The sequence below is a fragment of the Alosa sapidissima genome, chromosome 15 (assembly GCF_018492685.1).
Source record: "Alosa sapidissima isolate fAloSap1 chromosome 15, fAloSap1.pri, whole genome shotgun sequence".
NCBI lineage: Eukaryota > Metazoa > Chordata > Actinopteri > Clupeiformes > Clupeidae > Alosa > Alosa sapidissima.
The window spans coordinates 28,372,770-28,385,838 of NC_055971.1; the positions used below are offsets into that span (position 1 = coordinate 28,372,770).

Genomic DNA, 13,069 nt, shown 5'->3' on the forward strand with positions numbered 1-13,069 from the left:
GGTTACTCAGGGAAAAGGTAGAAGCATAAGTTAGGGGATAGATACAAAAAAATGCACCTGAACATCCTCTTCATTACTGATAAATCCTTATTCATGAGTACATGACAATAAACTTGAACTTGATACTTTTTATAGGCACTGTATATATATAGCATGTTGTATGGGCTCTGGTATCTACAGAAAGTTTTGGGATGTAGTGGTTTAGAATGCAGAAATGTACAACTTAATATTTGCTTTAGACCACAGCTTGGCAAGAGGCACCCCTCTCACTTATGTCTACTTGTGTTAAGTGTTCAGTTCTAGTTGTGGTTTCAGTATGTAAATGAACCTTAAACTGTAGTTTCTCATCCGAAGGCTTGTGTGAGCCAGTTCACCTTCCTGGCAAACACGAGGCTCTGGAACCCAGAAAAGGAAACCGTTAGAAAGGGTTGATGCACATACCTAAATATGTGTGTCTTTTCTCTTTCCCCTAACCAGTGGTGGACGAAGTACACAAATCCTGTACTTGAGTGAAAGTAGAGATACACATGGTTAAATGTTACACCAGTAAAAGTATTAGTCCTCCTTTTACATTTCCACTCGAGTGGAAGAACAAAAGTAGCCTAACCACTTTTTGCATTGTTGAATGATTTAGGCCAGTGTTTTTCAACCTTTTTTGTGTTAAAATGTCCCACGGCACACTAACATCCTGTGTGAAGAAAAAATAAACATACCATAGCCTAAAACTTACAAAAAAGAATACACAGATATGGCCTTATTATGGCTTCTATGCAAGACCTGCTCAATAAAACAAGCGCCCTCTGTTTCATTTGTAGGTGACTATATCTAATTTAATGTTATGAACTGGATATGTGATGATTCTGTGAATACTGGATATGGGGCCCCCGTTGTACAATGCCTGCATACCACAAATAATGCAATCATACAATCAATGAGAGCATGTGGTTATAAATTCTTTGATGCAACAGTTGCTTTTCTGGACCAGTGAGTGACATTTGGGTAATTTTCTGCGGCACACCTGATGATCTCTCACGGCACACTAGTGTGCCCCTGCACAGTGGTTGAAAAAGACTGTTTTAGGCTACACTTTCGGACCAAATAAAGACGTTCCCCTTTTGTGTTTGATAGTTTCAGATTGTCTGTCATTGTATATCTATATCTGTCATTGTCTATCATCATTTGCTCGATAGCGTCATGAGGCTATGGTAACATCAATATTGTGAAAAGGGGTCAACAAGGTACAGTAGGCCTAATTATAACAATAACATAGCTTAGGCAACACCATTAAAGCCTAGCTCGCTAGAAAATACAGATGTAAGTGTACGTGTATTTGGACAGTCTTTTTTGCAAAAGGAACTTCAGCTGTACTTGAGCTGTCATAAAATGTAGTCAAGTAAAGAGTAAGATATTTGGTCTAGAAATGTAGGCCTACTGGAGTAAAAGTAAAAAGTTTAACAAAAATACTCAAAGTAGGCTACAGATACGTGAAAAAACGACTTAAGTACAGTAAATGAGTAAATGTACTCAAGTAATGTCCGCCACTGCCCTTTTAACCTCGTGTTGAATGCAACGCTTCAGAGAAATTAGTCCGACGACACCTTGCACGCCTAAGCAAGACGCATCCGTTATTTGCTCTATTTGCATGGAATCATTTACAACTTTAAGAGACGAAAATACATTATAATGAATTAAAAACGTGAAACACGATGCATGAACATTCATTCTATATGCAACTGTGGGCATAGTTCATTTAGTGGCGTTAATCTTGACAATACGCATAAGAGGAGACTTTCATCACAGTCTAACCAATAGGAAACTCATCACCGCCCCTCCTCAGCCACATCGTGCTTCTTGTTCCGTGGAGGCTTCAAATGCAGTTGCTTGCCGTAGTCTTCTCAAGAGAAATATGGTTTTCAAACGGGAAATGTTGACATGTGGACAGAGAATCAGATGAATAATAAAGGTAGGCTATGGCTAACAATTTTAACGTCCACGTCGTTATTTGAGAGAAACCAACGGAGTTCTTTGGCTTTTGGACACAGCAATGTAGGGCAACAAATTAAGCTATACAGCAGGCTATGTGTTGAAGCAATTATTAATTAAATATTTGGTTTAAAGTTCTTGTAGGCTATTGCGGCGAGAGACGCACGCTTATTCTGTATTCTGTTGTGGTGTAGGCCTAAGGAGAAAATAGCTTTTTCAGATTTTGTGATGTCTAGCCAATAGAAGTGCATTTCTCCGACTGCGGCTGAAGTTCCCAAAGTTAACCCAGCCCTGGTTAACAGGGTGTGTATGGCAAGCCGTTTTAACTTTAAATCGGTAATGCGGTAATTGATATCAGCCATTGCTTTTTGACTAGTGGGCCTACCATAGCCTACTAATTAAAGATAACTGTGCTTACATTGCAGATATAATAAACAGCGTTTCTAGATAGACTGTATTTGGGGCATCTTTTCACAGTGCATGGTAGCCGAAGACCTAATGCTGGAACAGATAAAAAAAAAAAAAAAAACATGGTAAATTCATTAAAGGAGAATTCCGGTGTGATATTGACCTAAAGTGTATCGAAACATGATACCGAGTGTGAACGTATGTCTCATAGCCCATCTCGGCTTGTCCCCTGCACTCCAAAATCTGGCGCTAGTTAGCCGATGCTACCAACATCTTTTTCAATAGTGGTGCTTCGGCATCGGGCTAGCCATGCAAATAAATCACTGTTTTACACCCATTTACGAGGCTCAATGTATCTCCACACTTCATTGGTAGACTTCCGAGGGCCCTGACATTTAAAACGAGACATTGAGAACTTTGAAAAAGCACTGGTAGTTTACTTACAAGACGATTTATACAGACAGTATCTTCACGAAGTTTAGCGTTTGCAGCCATCTTGAATTTAGTCACGATAAGTCGAGCAACGAGTAAGAATGAACAGCTATGATAAGGGATCAGATTCCAAAAATAATTCAGTGGAAATGCATGGATTCCAGTTGCTGCTACTGGAAGAAACTGGAATCCATGCATTTCCACTGAATTATTTTTGGATACAAAAATACAAATACAAATACAAATACAAAGTCTTATAGCTATAGGTCCAAAACGAGTCTAAGCCTTAGTTTTAAAAAATCCTCAGGTTAAGTAATTAGTCAAATAGCCATTGCATTCTGTGTAATATAGAGTTTACAAATATACTCTAGTTTGTCATTTATTTTTAAAATATAAATTCTGGAGACAAATGGAGTATTATATTAAAGTTTATTTAAGCAGTCATCTGGTGTATGTATCATAGTGTTTTTAGCTGAAGACACTTGTCCCTAGTAGGGCTTTTGGTTAAAAATAAAAATACAGATTAAGGGTAAGGTTATTGAAAATAATAGAGAAATAAAATGAAAAAGGAAAGAGAGAGAGCACAGTGAGAAAACTAAATATGAGAGCAATATTGTTCCTGAATTAGCCACAATTTGTTTTTTTTAAGGTGGCAAATGTGAATGTTTGGGCAAATGATGTTCTACGGAAGGGGATACTACAATTGCCTTTTGACGCTGCTCGGGTGGTGGATCTGGTACTACTGGTCTGGTCTTATTATTATTTTGCAAAGGGGTGGGGGAGCAGTGTTTTTTGGGCATTTGAAGACAATTTAACAAAGTGTAAAGAGATACAATTAGCAAAACTTAAAATCTTATGTTTGGGTTAGAATTTGGCAGTGATGGTGTCTTATTCTCTTCTTGTCCAGGACTTTCAAGGCTCAGTTATATAGACACTCTATGGCCTTAAGTGATGACTGGTTAGCTTGGGACCATGTGGTTAAGCCATAAGATATATGTGAAATAATCATAGAATTCATGAAAGTAAAAGCACAGTCAAAAGTCAAGCAGTTTCTTATCATCATAAAACGGCCCAAGTTGGCCTTAATGGTTTTACAGATTTTCTTGCTTACAGAGTGAACTATTATATTGACAACATAGCAAAGCATTATGACTTGTCATTCTGATGGCACTGACATGATTGACATTTGCTTTTGAAACATTTTGGTCAAGTTATGTGCTTTTGTAGGCAGTTGTGCAGTTTGTACAATTTTTTTGAGAAATGCACTCACTGTTGTGCTTATGTATGATGGTTCAAGAAATGCACCAAAGTGACTGAGAAACACTGTTAGCCATTCTTGAGATGCTGAGCTCATATGAGTTGCAGTGCTGAACTTTTACAAAAATGGGCATGTGTCCAAACAATGCTGATGAGCAAACATAGCCAGAGGTGAATTTTCAGCCACAGTGCTTGTCCTTGTGCTTGTAAATAAAAAGGGAAGTACCACAAACAGTTTGTATCATGATAAGAGCTTAGATCGGGCTCAAACAATCCAGCCAGACCCGTCCAGAGCCTGTGCACATTCTGTGGCTCGGGCAGAGAATCTCTAGTCATGATTTACTACAGCATTGTGTGATATTTTTTACCACAATTGTGAGCATAAACAGTGTAGCCTCAGGCATGTGTATAACATAGCTTACGGCAGTGGTCCCCAAACTACGGCCCGCTGCCTCATTTTGGGTGGCCCCCAAAACATGTCCGTGGTATATAGCATCCGGCCCGCACGCTTGCCATCGAAAACGGAATGAAATGTACTGTATAGTAGGCCTACCTGCAAACAATGTAAGAGGCCTATGCTAACTGCATCAGTGCTCAAAGTATTCTAAAAGTTTATCAATTAATTGTTAACTAGATGTACCGCATAGCGGTACAAAATATGACCGCCGCTCAGTCCTGTACATCCATTCCGCGAAAATAAATCACACTTCAATTTGTCTCCATCTTTTACTCCATCCCCCACTCTTGAAACTTTTGTGTATGCTTGTTTGGCATGCCTGAGTGTGTGTGTGCGGCTGCACAGAAAGTAGCCTACTTGTGCTGAAAAGGTGAATAGATTGTAGAATAGCCAAAGAAGATGTAGCATTGTTATAAAACCTTTAAAATCTCTAAACAATCACAAGTAGGGCAGGTCATCACAGTTCATCCATTGCAACTGGATTGATGAAAGGTCACTTACACCTGTAGGCTACATTGTATTTGGGAAAAGCAAAAGGTATCAGCATAATGTTATTTATTTATTTATTTATTTTTTATGTATTTATAAACAAAAACATCTCTGTCAGTTCCATGCCGTTTTCAACAGCTATCAAAAACAAAGGTCATTTTTGGATGGATGGATTTTTTGTGAATATTTCTTCTTCTACATAAGATTTTAGTCATCTTTAGTTCATGTAATACTTTATTGTCAATGCACAAATTAAGTAACAGTAGTCTAAAACGTTATTGTTAATGCACAAATTAAGTAACAGTAGTCTGAAACGAAATGCTGTTTTACATCTAACCAGTGGTGCAAATAACTGACATGTCCAAATGGGCCTTGATGAAATGCGTCGCTAGACAGTTCATACACATTTTAACGGGCCAAAGTTGAAGAGCTTTTGTCCTTTATTGTTCGTGCAAATATAGGCTGATTCATGTTCCCTTGCATTGTGTAACTGAGGTCCATGGCTAGTATGGCTTTCATCAGACCAAGCTCAATCTTTTAAGAAATCAAAAAATAAATAGCGGGCAGATCAGGCTGGGTTCACCCAGCCTAGTCCATAGGCACCCGATATTGTTTAATTTTCAGATTGAGATATACACGCTCTGGCTATTCTAAATGCAAAAATGCATTAGGGAGTTATGACAAAACTGTAACTAACAAACTAGATCCTAATAGAAAGCGGTTAGCTTCCCTAAGCTACAGGTAGGATTATAAGGTAGGCCTATTTACAACATAAATTGTCAATAGGCTATGCTGGCGACACAAATAAAATCTCCTTTGGAAACCAATGGCTTACGACTTACAGTATCAAGCGGACTTAAACTGCCATATCGTGGCGAAAAGTTGTAATAACATTCACGCAGTTCCATGAGTCAAGGAAAGCGCGAATGAAGTAGCCACTTCTAAATGGGACCCACTACACAGTAGCTTAAGGTGTGTTGCTAAAGCAGCCATAATGAAATGAAGGTGTCATTGTTTGGATACTTCACACACACGTGCTTTTTAATTTCACAGACTACAACTACCAAGCTGGAATCAAAGCACATCGATTCCCCTCTCACACCCTGCACGCACTTAAAACAAAATAAACAGGCATCTCAGTCTCACGCATGTATAGGCAAAACTGTATCAGACCGGTGTAACGTTGGTAAATCTTCCATTGCACAGAATGATTTTGTAGCACGTGCAATAAATGACAGTCGAAAGATACAAACAGTGCTGCTATCAATTTGCTTGGTATAACCGCATTTATAGTTTTCTACAAATGCAATCAATCAAATGGGCCTCCATCACTCAACCAACGCTAACGGTAACATTACCTAGGTCCTTATTGATATTACAAGATTAACGTACCTGCAGTAAAAACCAAGCATGTCCGATAAACATCCTCACTTCATCCTCACTTACACTTCATGTGAACATCGTCCTGTCCTTATTAGATGTTCGCTGCGGTAAATTACAGTCCTTGTAGGAAGTGTCCATTATTTTTTCAACCCACTTTTAACTTCCAAAAAAATTACGTCTCACTGCAACGATGCGCCATCTAGTGGACAAACGACTACTTATCGCCAATACTGAAAATGCAGCCATGATGATGATGATGAATATTTTGGCTTTCTTTTGATCCTATTGAATTTGTAATTATGTATCGGCCGTTCTAATACCGATAGTATGTGGGTGCCTGTGTGTGTGCATGTTTATATGTGTGCACCGCCATTTACAGGTCAATGAGTGTACAGTCACTAAATGTACACATAACCTAATTTTTTTAGCCCCCCCCATGGATGAAATTCTACGAAACTTGGCATACCCCCAGACCCCCAGAGAATGCCAGGTCAATCATACACATGAAATTTGGTGCAGTTCTGAACATCTTAACTGAAGATAGGGGCGATTAAAGCAGAATAATATTGCATTTTCATTTTTGACCGGGGCGGGGGGGGCAAATCACAAATGAGTGATTATGAGCCAGGTTGATGTGGGCCCTTGAGACCAACATACCATAAAAGATTCACAGAGAACTGTGTCTGCCCTACCCTCCTTTCGGGGGGTCCAGTCCAGCGGGGGGGCTGCAGATCAAAATGAAAAACGATGGTTCCATGCTATCCATGTGGGGTTACATGCCCACCAAGTTTTGTGTACCCCGGTCTTTCAGTGTCCCGGGAATCCTTGTTGGTGTACGTCACTAAATGTACACATAAATTATTTTATTGTAAGGCCCCCCATGAACGAAAGTACACAAAACTTGGCATGCATTCAGAGGGTGTCATAATGATCCTACACTTTTAATTTCGTGCAGTTTTGACCTTGTCAGCCAGAGATATTGAGATGAAAACACCTAATTTTTTGCTTTTTAATTTTTAACTAGGTGGCGCTATACATGAAATAAGTGGTAATGGGATGGGTTGACATGCCCCCTTAAGACCAACATACAAAAAAAAGGTGGACCTCCTAGGCCCTACGGTTCTCGAGATATTCACAGAAAACTGTCTCCGGCCACCTACAGGCCAGTTGGTGTATAGTAACATAAATTAATTTATTGTGTGGCCCCCCATGAACGGAATTCCACAAAACTTGGCGTGCATACAGAGGGTGTCATAATGATCCTACACTTCCAATTTCGTGCAGTTTTGACTATGTTAGGTCACAGATACCTTCAATTACACCACCTCATTTTTACTTTTTTGTGTTTAACTAGGTGGCGCTATACATGAAATGAGTGGTTATGGAATGGGTTGACATGGCCCCTTGAGATCAACATACAAAAAAAAAAATGGTCCTCCTAAACCCTACGGTTTTCGAGATATTCACAGAAAACTGTGTCTGCCCTACCCTCCTTTCGGGGGGTCCAATTCAGCGGGGGGGCTACAGATCAAAACGAAAAACGATGGTTCCATGCTATCCATGTGGGGTTACATGTCCACCAAGTTTCGTGTACCCCGGTCTTTCAGTGTCCCGGGAATCATTGACGGAAATTTGGGCATGCGAAAAAGAAAAAAAAGAAAAAATTAAAAAAAAATAAAAAAAAAAAAAAAAAAAAAAAATCTGACTAAACCTATATGACCGCCGCTTCGCTGCGCGGCGGTCATAATAACTAACTAACTTCTATTCAAGTCATATTTCTGGGACTTTCTGGGATAATTATTTCTATTTTTTATTCACTCGTTCAAAAGTTCTCATCAGGTGAGTGAAAGTTAGAATGGTGGTCATTTCAGATGTTTTTGCCAGCTCTCAAAGTTTGAGAACTTTAAATTATTTGTAGGATATTGCTTGTTCACAACTTGAGCTGTGTATGCAAAGACACAGAGTTCAGAGTTCACACATTTTTAATAAAATATACTTTTGGAACTCCCTGCTAATACTTTTGGCAATGCTAAAGTCTTTTTATTAGTATTATTTCATTTGAGCTACATTTTACACTGGTATGGCATGATGGCAACATAAACACAGCTAACAATGGTATTAAATTGCAGTAGCCTATGATTAAATGTAATGGGATATTCAACTAAGGTAGACTGCTGTTGTTCATAGCACTAAGCTATTTATGGTTACTCTTATACTCCGAGTCTCTGGCCCCCTCTTAGAGCCAGGCATATGAGCTGGCCCTCGGAAGAAAAAGTTTGGGGACCACTGGCTTACGGCTTTGATCAGTTGTGAGAGGGTATTTGTTTAGAAGCAAACCTGACTAACTCTTAAGTGCTTTGAGCTGTGTGCTTGTAGTAATATGTGTAAACAATAATAATAATAATAATAATAATAATAATAATAATAATTTGGTTTGTAGGCCTATCACGATTTTTGACTCACCGTTCGATACGAACCTCGTGCTAAATTTGTCCTCAACATTGGGGTATTGGAAACTAATTAGGTTGGTAATGTAGGCTACATAGTTTCGTTACACACATAATTCTTCATAACTGCTGTAGTAAAATGATTGAATGTCCTGTGAATTAATAACTAGATGTAACGTCAACGTGTGATTACTAGCTGTCTTTCCCATTGGAATCAATGGTATAATGTTAACTTGTTTTCCGCTAAAATGGGGCGTGATGCAGAATAAATGTAGCCTATCTTTATGATGATGCGCCGTTAGTAGGCTGACGCATTAATCGTGTGCCGCCAAAGATTTTTTCACCGTCACTTGTTCTGTTGTCAACAATCCTCTTTGACTGCTACTATTTTGACTCTGGCTTTGATGCACCGTTTCTTGTCCTCAAGCTGCCAGACACTTCCTAGCAAATATTCCCTTTCCATTACACTCATAAATCTGCCGCCCGAGTTGGAAAGTGTAAATTACCCAGATTTCTTGCGGCATTTCACGCAGGCACGCCCCCTTTACCTCGTTGAGATGAGATGACATGTATTTTCTTTGCATTTGTACTGTGTTGGTCATTTTAATGTCGATGCAATGCTCTTACACACAATATTACATTTCTGCTTCAATCCCAGTCACCAATTCATGCATTGCACGGTCTTGCTGTGCGTGCAATACAATGTAACAATTTGTTTTCCAGCCGGTTAGCTAGAGGCTACATGTAGCACAAAACAATAACAATGACTAGACTCTGCTAATGCCCCTTGCGGCTTGAGAGAAATGTGACAGCACTTGTTGAAATTGAACTAGGTGAAATTGAGTTACTAAAAAAGTTTTTATTATTAATTCACATTAATAGATAGTTTAAAGATAATAAACACCAACGCAGTTCTGAACTCCCGGTCGGCTGGTGTTTTAAATTGCTGTGGACACAGCGCGATGCACTCTGCTTTCGACATTTATTTACATTAGATTCCATTCTTTTTAATACAACTCCGCACACCAGCATCGCCGCCATGTAAATCACGATTCAGTTATATTTGGTCGACGCCGCTCCATAAAATCCATTGTTCATCCAGTGTTTGCCTGTTAAAAACTTCAGCACTGATGTGTGTGACAGTGCACCATAAACTGTGGGCCTATAAAATGGCAGTGCACTCATGTCGAAAAGTTCCTTATTTTCAACTGAACTCAAAGATAATGAATATAGTATGAATATAGTATTTTCTGTTTGTTATGCCCTTTATAATGTGTGTACATTTTGTGCATGCACTTCTGCGGTAGCATCTGCTGCACATCTTTTGAAATGTGATTTGAAGTAATGAAATAGACCTACATACACCTTAAAGTTAAGTTAATAAAGTAACTTGCTTTGCTTTCATTTGAATCCCAATCAATATACACAATAATTGCTTTATATTGTTAATATGGACTCCTGAAAAGTTCAGAAATGCAAAATAATAGAATTTTAATCATGTGATAAAATAATAGAATTTTAATCATGTGATAAAATATGTGATTAATCGTGATTAACTATAGGAATTCAGCGATTAATCGTGATTAAAAAATGTAATCGTTTGACTGCCCTAGTATTGAGATGATCAGTCAACTTGAATGCAAAAGTTTTAAACAAATATGTGCAGCATGCTAATGATGCTAAGCGGAGATAATAGTAATTTAGCTAGTCGTTTAGCATGTGTCCTATGCTTTCACGATTGTTAATGTTTCATTTGGATTGTTTTGGAGTCGCGCGTGTTCATTGAGATTGAGATTGAGATTGAGATTGAGTGTGAGTGTGAGTGTGAGTGTGAGTGTGAGTGTGAGTGTGAGTGTGAGTGTGAGAGGGAGAGGGAGAGCGAGCTGGGCAAGGAGAGGGGGTTTACTTCTACTGTTTGGTAAAGTTGAACACATAGTCTACAATGAAAGCAACGAGAGGTATGAAATTATGATTTATTTTTATTTTTGGAAAACGTAGGCTACCGGTAAGTGAAGCAGGAGATGTGTTGCTTAAGCGGCGACCTAAGCTGCAAAGCACTGTGTGAAACACTAGAAAGGGTGTGTCGCGGTTCTGCCTTTTCACAGCACGTAGATATGAGCGTCGCGGTTTTGGTTTCGATTAACATATCGTTACAGCCCTATACATAATACATAATAATGAAACAGTAAGATTAGTGATTTAGCTTTTGTCATCATAACTGCATAACAGATAGCAAGAGGCTGGCAGACCGCTGTCGGTCCATTAGGGGCATAGCTGGCGGTCTGCTGGCATTTTTTACTCATCGGTTCTCTGGCAGGTTGCAGACAAATTGAGCAATATTATATTGGTCTAAAATCTTTTTCATTTGTTTAGTTATACTCCATATATAATTTTATTAACTTTTCTTAATATTCATGACAAGTTAAATTTAAAGAGATGGTGGTCCAACGGTGGACCACAAGTGGCACGCCACCGGCGGCATACCACCTGCCAATCTGATTTTCCTATCTGGGATGTTTGATTATCTGTGTCTTCCCTGGGATGTTTGACTCTTTGTTGATGTTCTCTCCTTGTGCTTTATATTTTGCAGAAGTAATAATTAAGGGGATTAAGGACCCACTGATACCCACAACGTCCAGTCATGGCCACCTCATACGCAGACTTATGGGGGTGTTCTTGCTAGTAACTGTAGTCTATCTCCTCCTCCTCTACATAGAAGAGAACAGTAGATTCGGAGACAGCCTAAGAGCTCCTTATCCAAGTGGTAGAAGTGTGCCTAAGAGTGTCTGTGGCCTTCCGGAGAGCGTGAACCCTCTGCTCCAGGTCAATGGCTCCAGGACTTACTTAGTCTCATCGTACATGGAGCATCGGTCGAGGTCGCAAATCCGCACAATAGCTGTAGTGAAACGTACGGAGGCTGTCAGCTATTCCTGCTTGTTTTGCTGTGATGAAGAACTCAAGAGTAGCGACGCCATGCAAGATATCCACTCTGACCACTTTGGATTTAACTTTGGCACGGCAGACATCTTGTGCTCGGTCCCCGAGAATTGCTTGACGCTTTCCCATGTGGCGATTTACAAGAGGCCTCTAGGGATCCAGAAGCCGTCTTTTCTCCCCATTCGGAACCTACAGGAGCGTCGAGAGTCCTTCCCATACCAGTTTACCGTCTGTATCTCTGTGATGTATGACTACACCAATGTCCTGCAGTTGGTACAGACCCTGGAGATGTTCCGACTACTGGGGGCCCAGCACGTAGCTATCTACAAATCCAGCTGCAACACAGCCACGCAGAGAGTGCTGGATTATTACGTCAAGGAAGGCTTTGTCGAGATCATTCCCTGGCCGATAACGCAGTATATTAAAGTGTCACGAGGGTGGCAGCCATCGGTGTCTCCAGGAGACCTGCATTACTTTGGACAAATTGCAGCACTGAACGACTGCGTGTACCGTTTCATGTACCAGACACAGTATGTGGTGCTGCAGGATCTGGACGAGGTCATTGTGCCGGTCATGGTGAACAGCTGGACGGAACTGCTGCCTGTGTTGGAACAGAAGTACGGTAGTTACACTAGCTTTGAGTTCGAGAACAACGTGTTCCGGAACACAGTGGGCGGGAGGAACGCGGCGCAGCGGCCGAAGGAGTGGCAGGGCGTCACTGGTGTGGACATCTTGGATCACGTTTGGTGCGAGCCGAACGACCCTAACGCATTCAACAACTTCAAGGTGATCGTTAATCCCCGAACAGTATACCGCACAACGGTGCATGGCCTTCTGTCGGCGGACAGCACAGGGGTCCGTGTTAATCGTGATGTGGCCAGGAATTACCACATCAGAGCCCCCTGGCGGCAGGATGTCAGCAATGACAAACTTATACGGGACGAGCGGCTTTGGGATTATGCCCCTCGCCTCATCCCTACTGTTTCAAGTGTGTTAAACAAGACCTCTGCAAAATAGTGCGCCACTGTTATACTATAATACTATGATGTCATCTAGCGGCTGTATTGTTTTACCTATCCATTATATTGTTGGGTAAATGAATCTGTGCCAAGTTAAATTATGGTTGCAGTGACAATTATGTCAAAAGTCATACATTTACTGTACTTTAACGGACAAAAACATCTCTAAGAAGGTACATTCCAGGCATCCTGAACTTAATTTCACTTTCACAGTGAACTGAAACCTCAAGTAGTGGGTTGCAGTCAGCAAGAGAAGG

The 13,069-nt window shown here is 40.2% G+C and overlaps 1 protein-coding gene across 1 annotated transcript; it reads left to right on the forward strand.

Moving 5' to 3' along the window:
- The first annotated feature begins 1,820 nt into the window (after positions 1–1,820).
- Positions 1,821–12,828, forward strand: si:zfos-464b6.2. Its single transcript, XM_042062757.1, has 2 exons — positions 1,821–1,963; positions 11,447–12,828. The coding sequence occupies exons 1-2, from the start codon at positions 1,933–1,935 to the stop codon at positions 12,808–12,810; spliced, it is 1,395 nt and encodes a 464-aa protein (XP_041918691.1). The 5' UTR covers positions 1,821–1,932; the 3' UTR covers positions 12,811–12,828.
- Positions 12,829–13,069: the final 241 nt, after the last annotated feature.

What these genes read in the sequence shown, in the direction of transcription:
- si:zfos-464b6.2 (XM_042062757.1), top strand. Translation starts at nt 1,933, where the DNA reads ATGTGGACAGAGAATCAGATGAATAATAAAG. An exon ending in GAATCAGATGAATAATAAAG is followed by an intron (nt 1,964 to 11,446) that starts GTAGGCTATGGC and finishes TATATTTTGCAG; the next exon opens with AAGTAATAATTAAGGGGATT.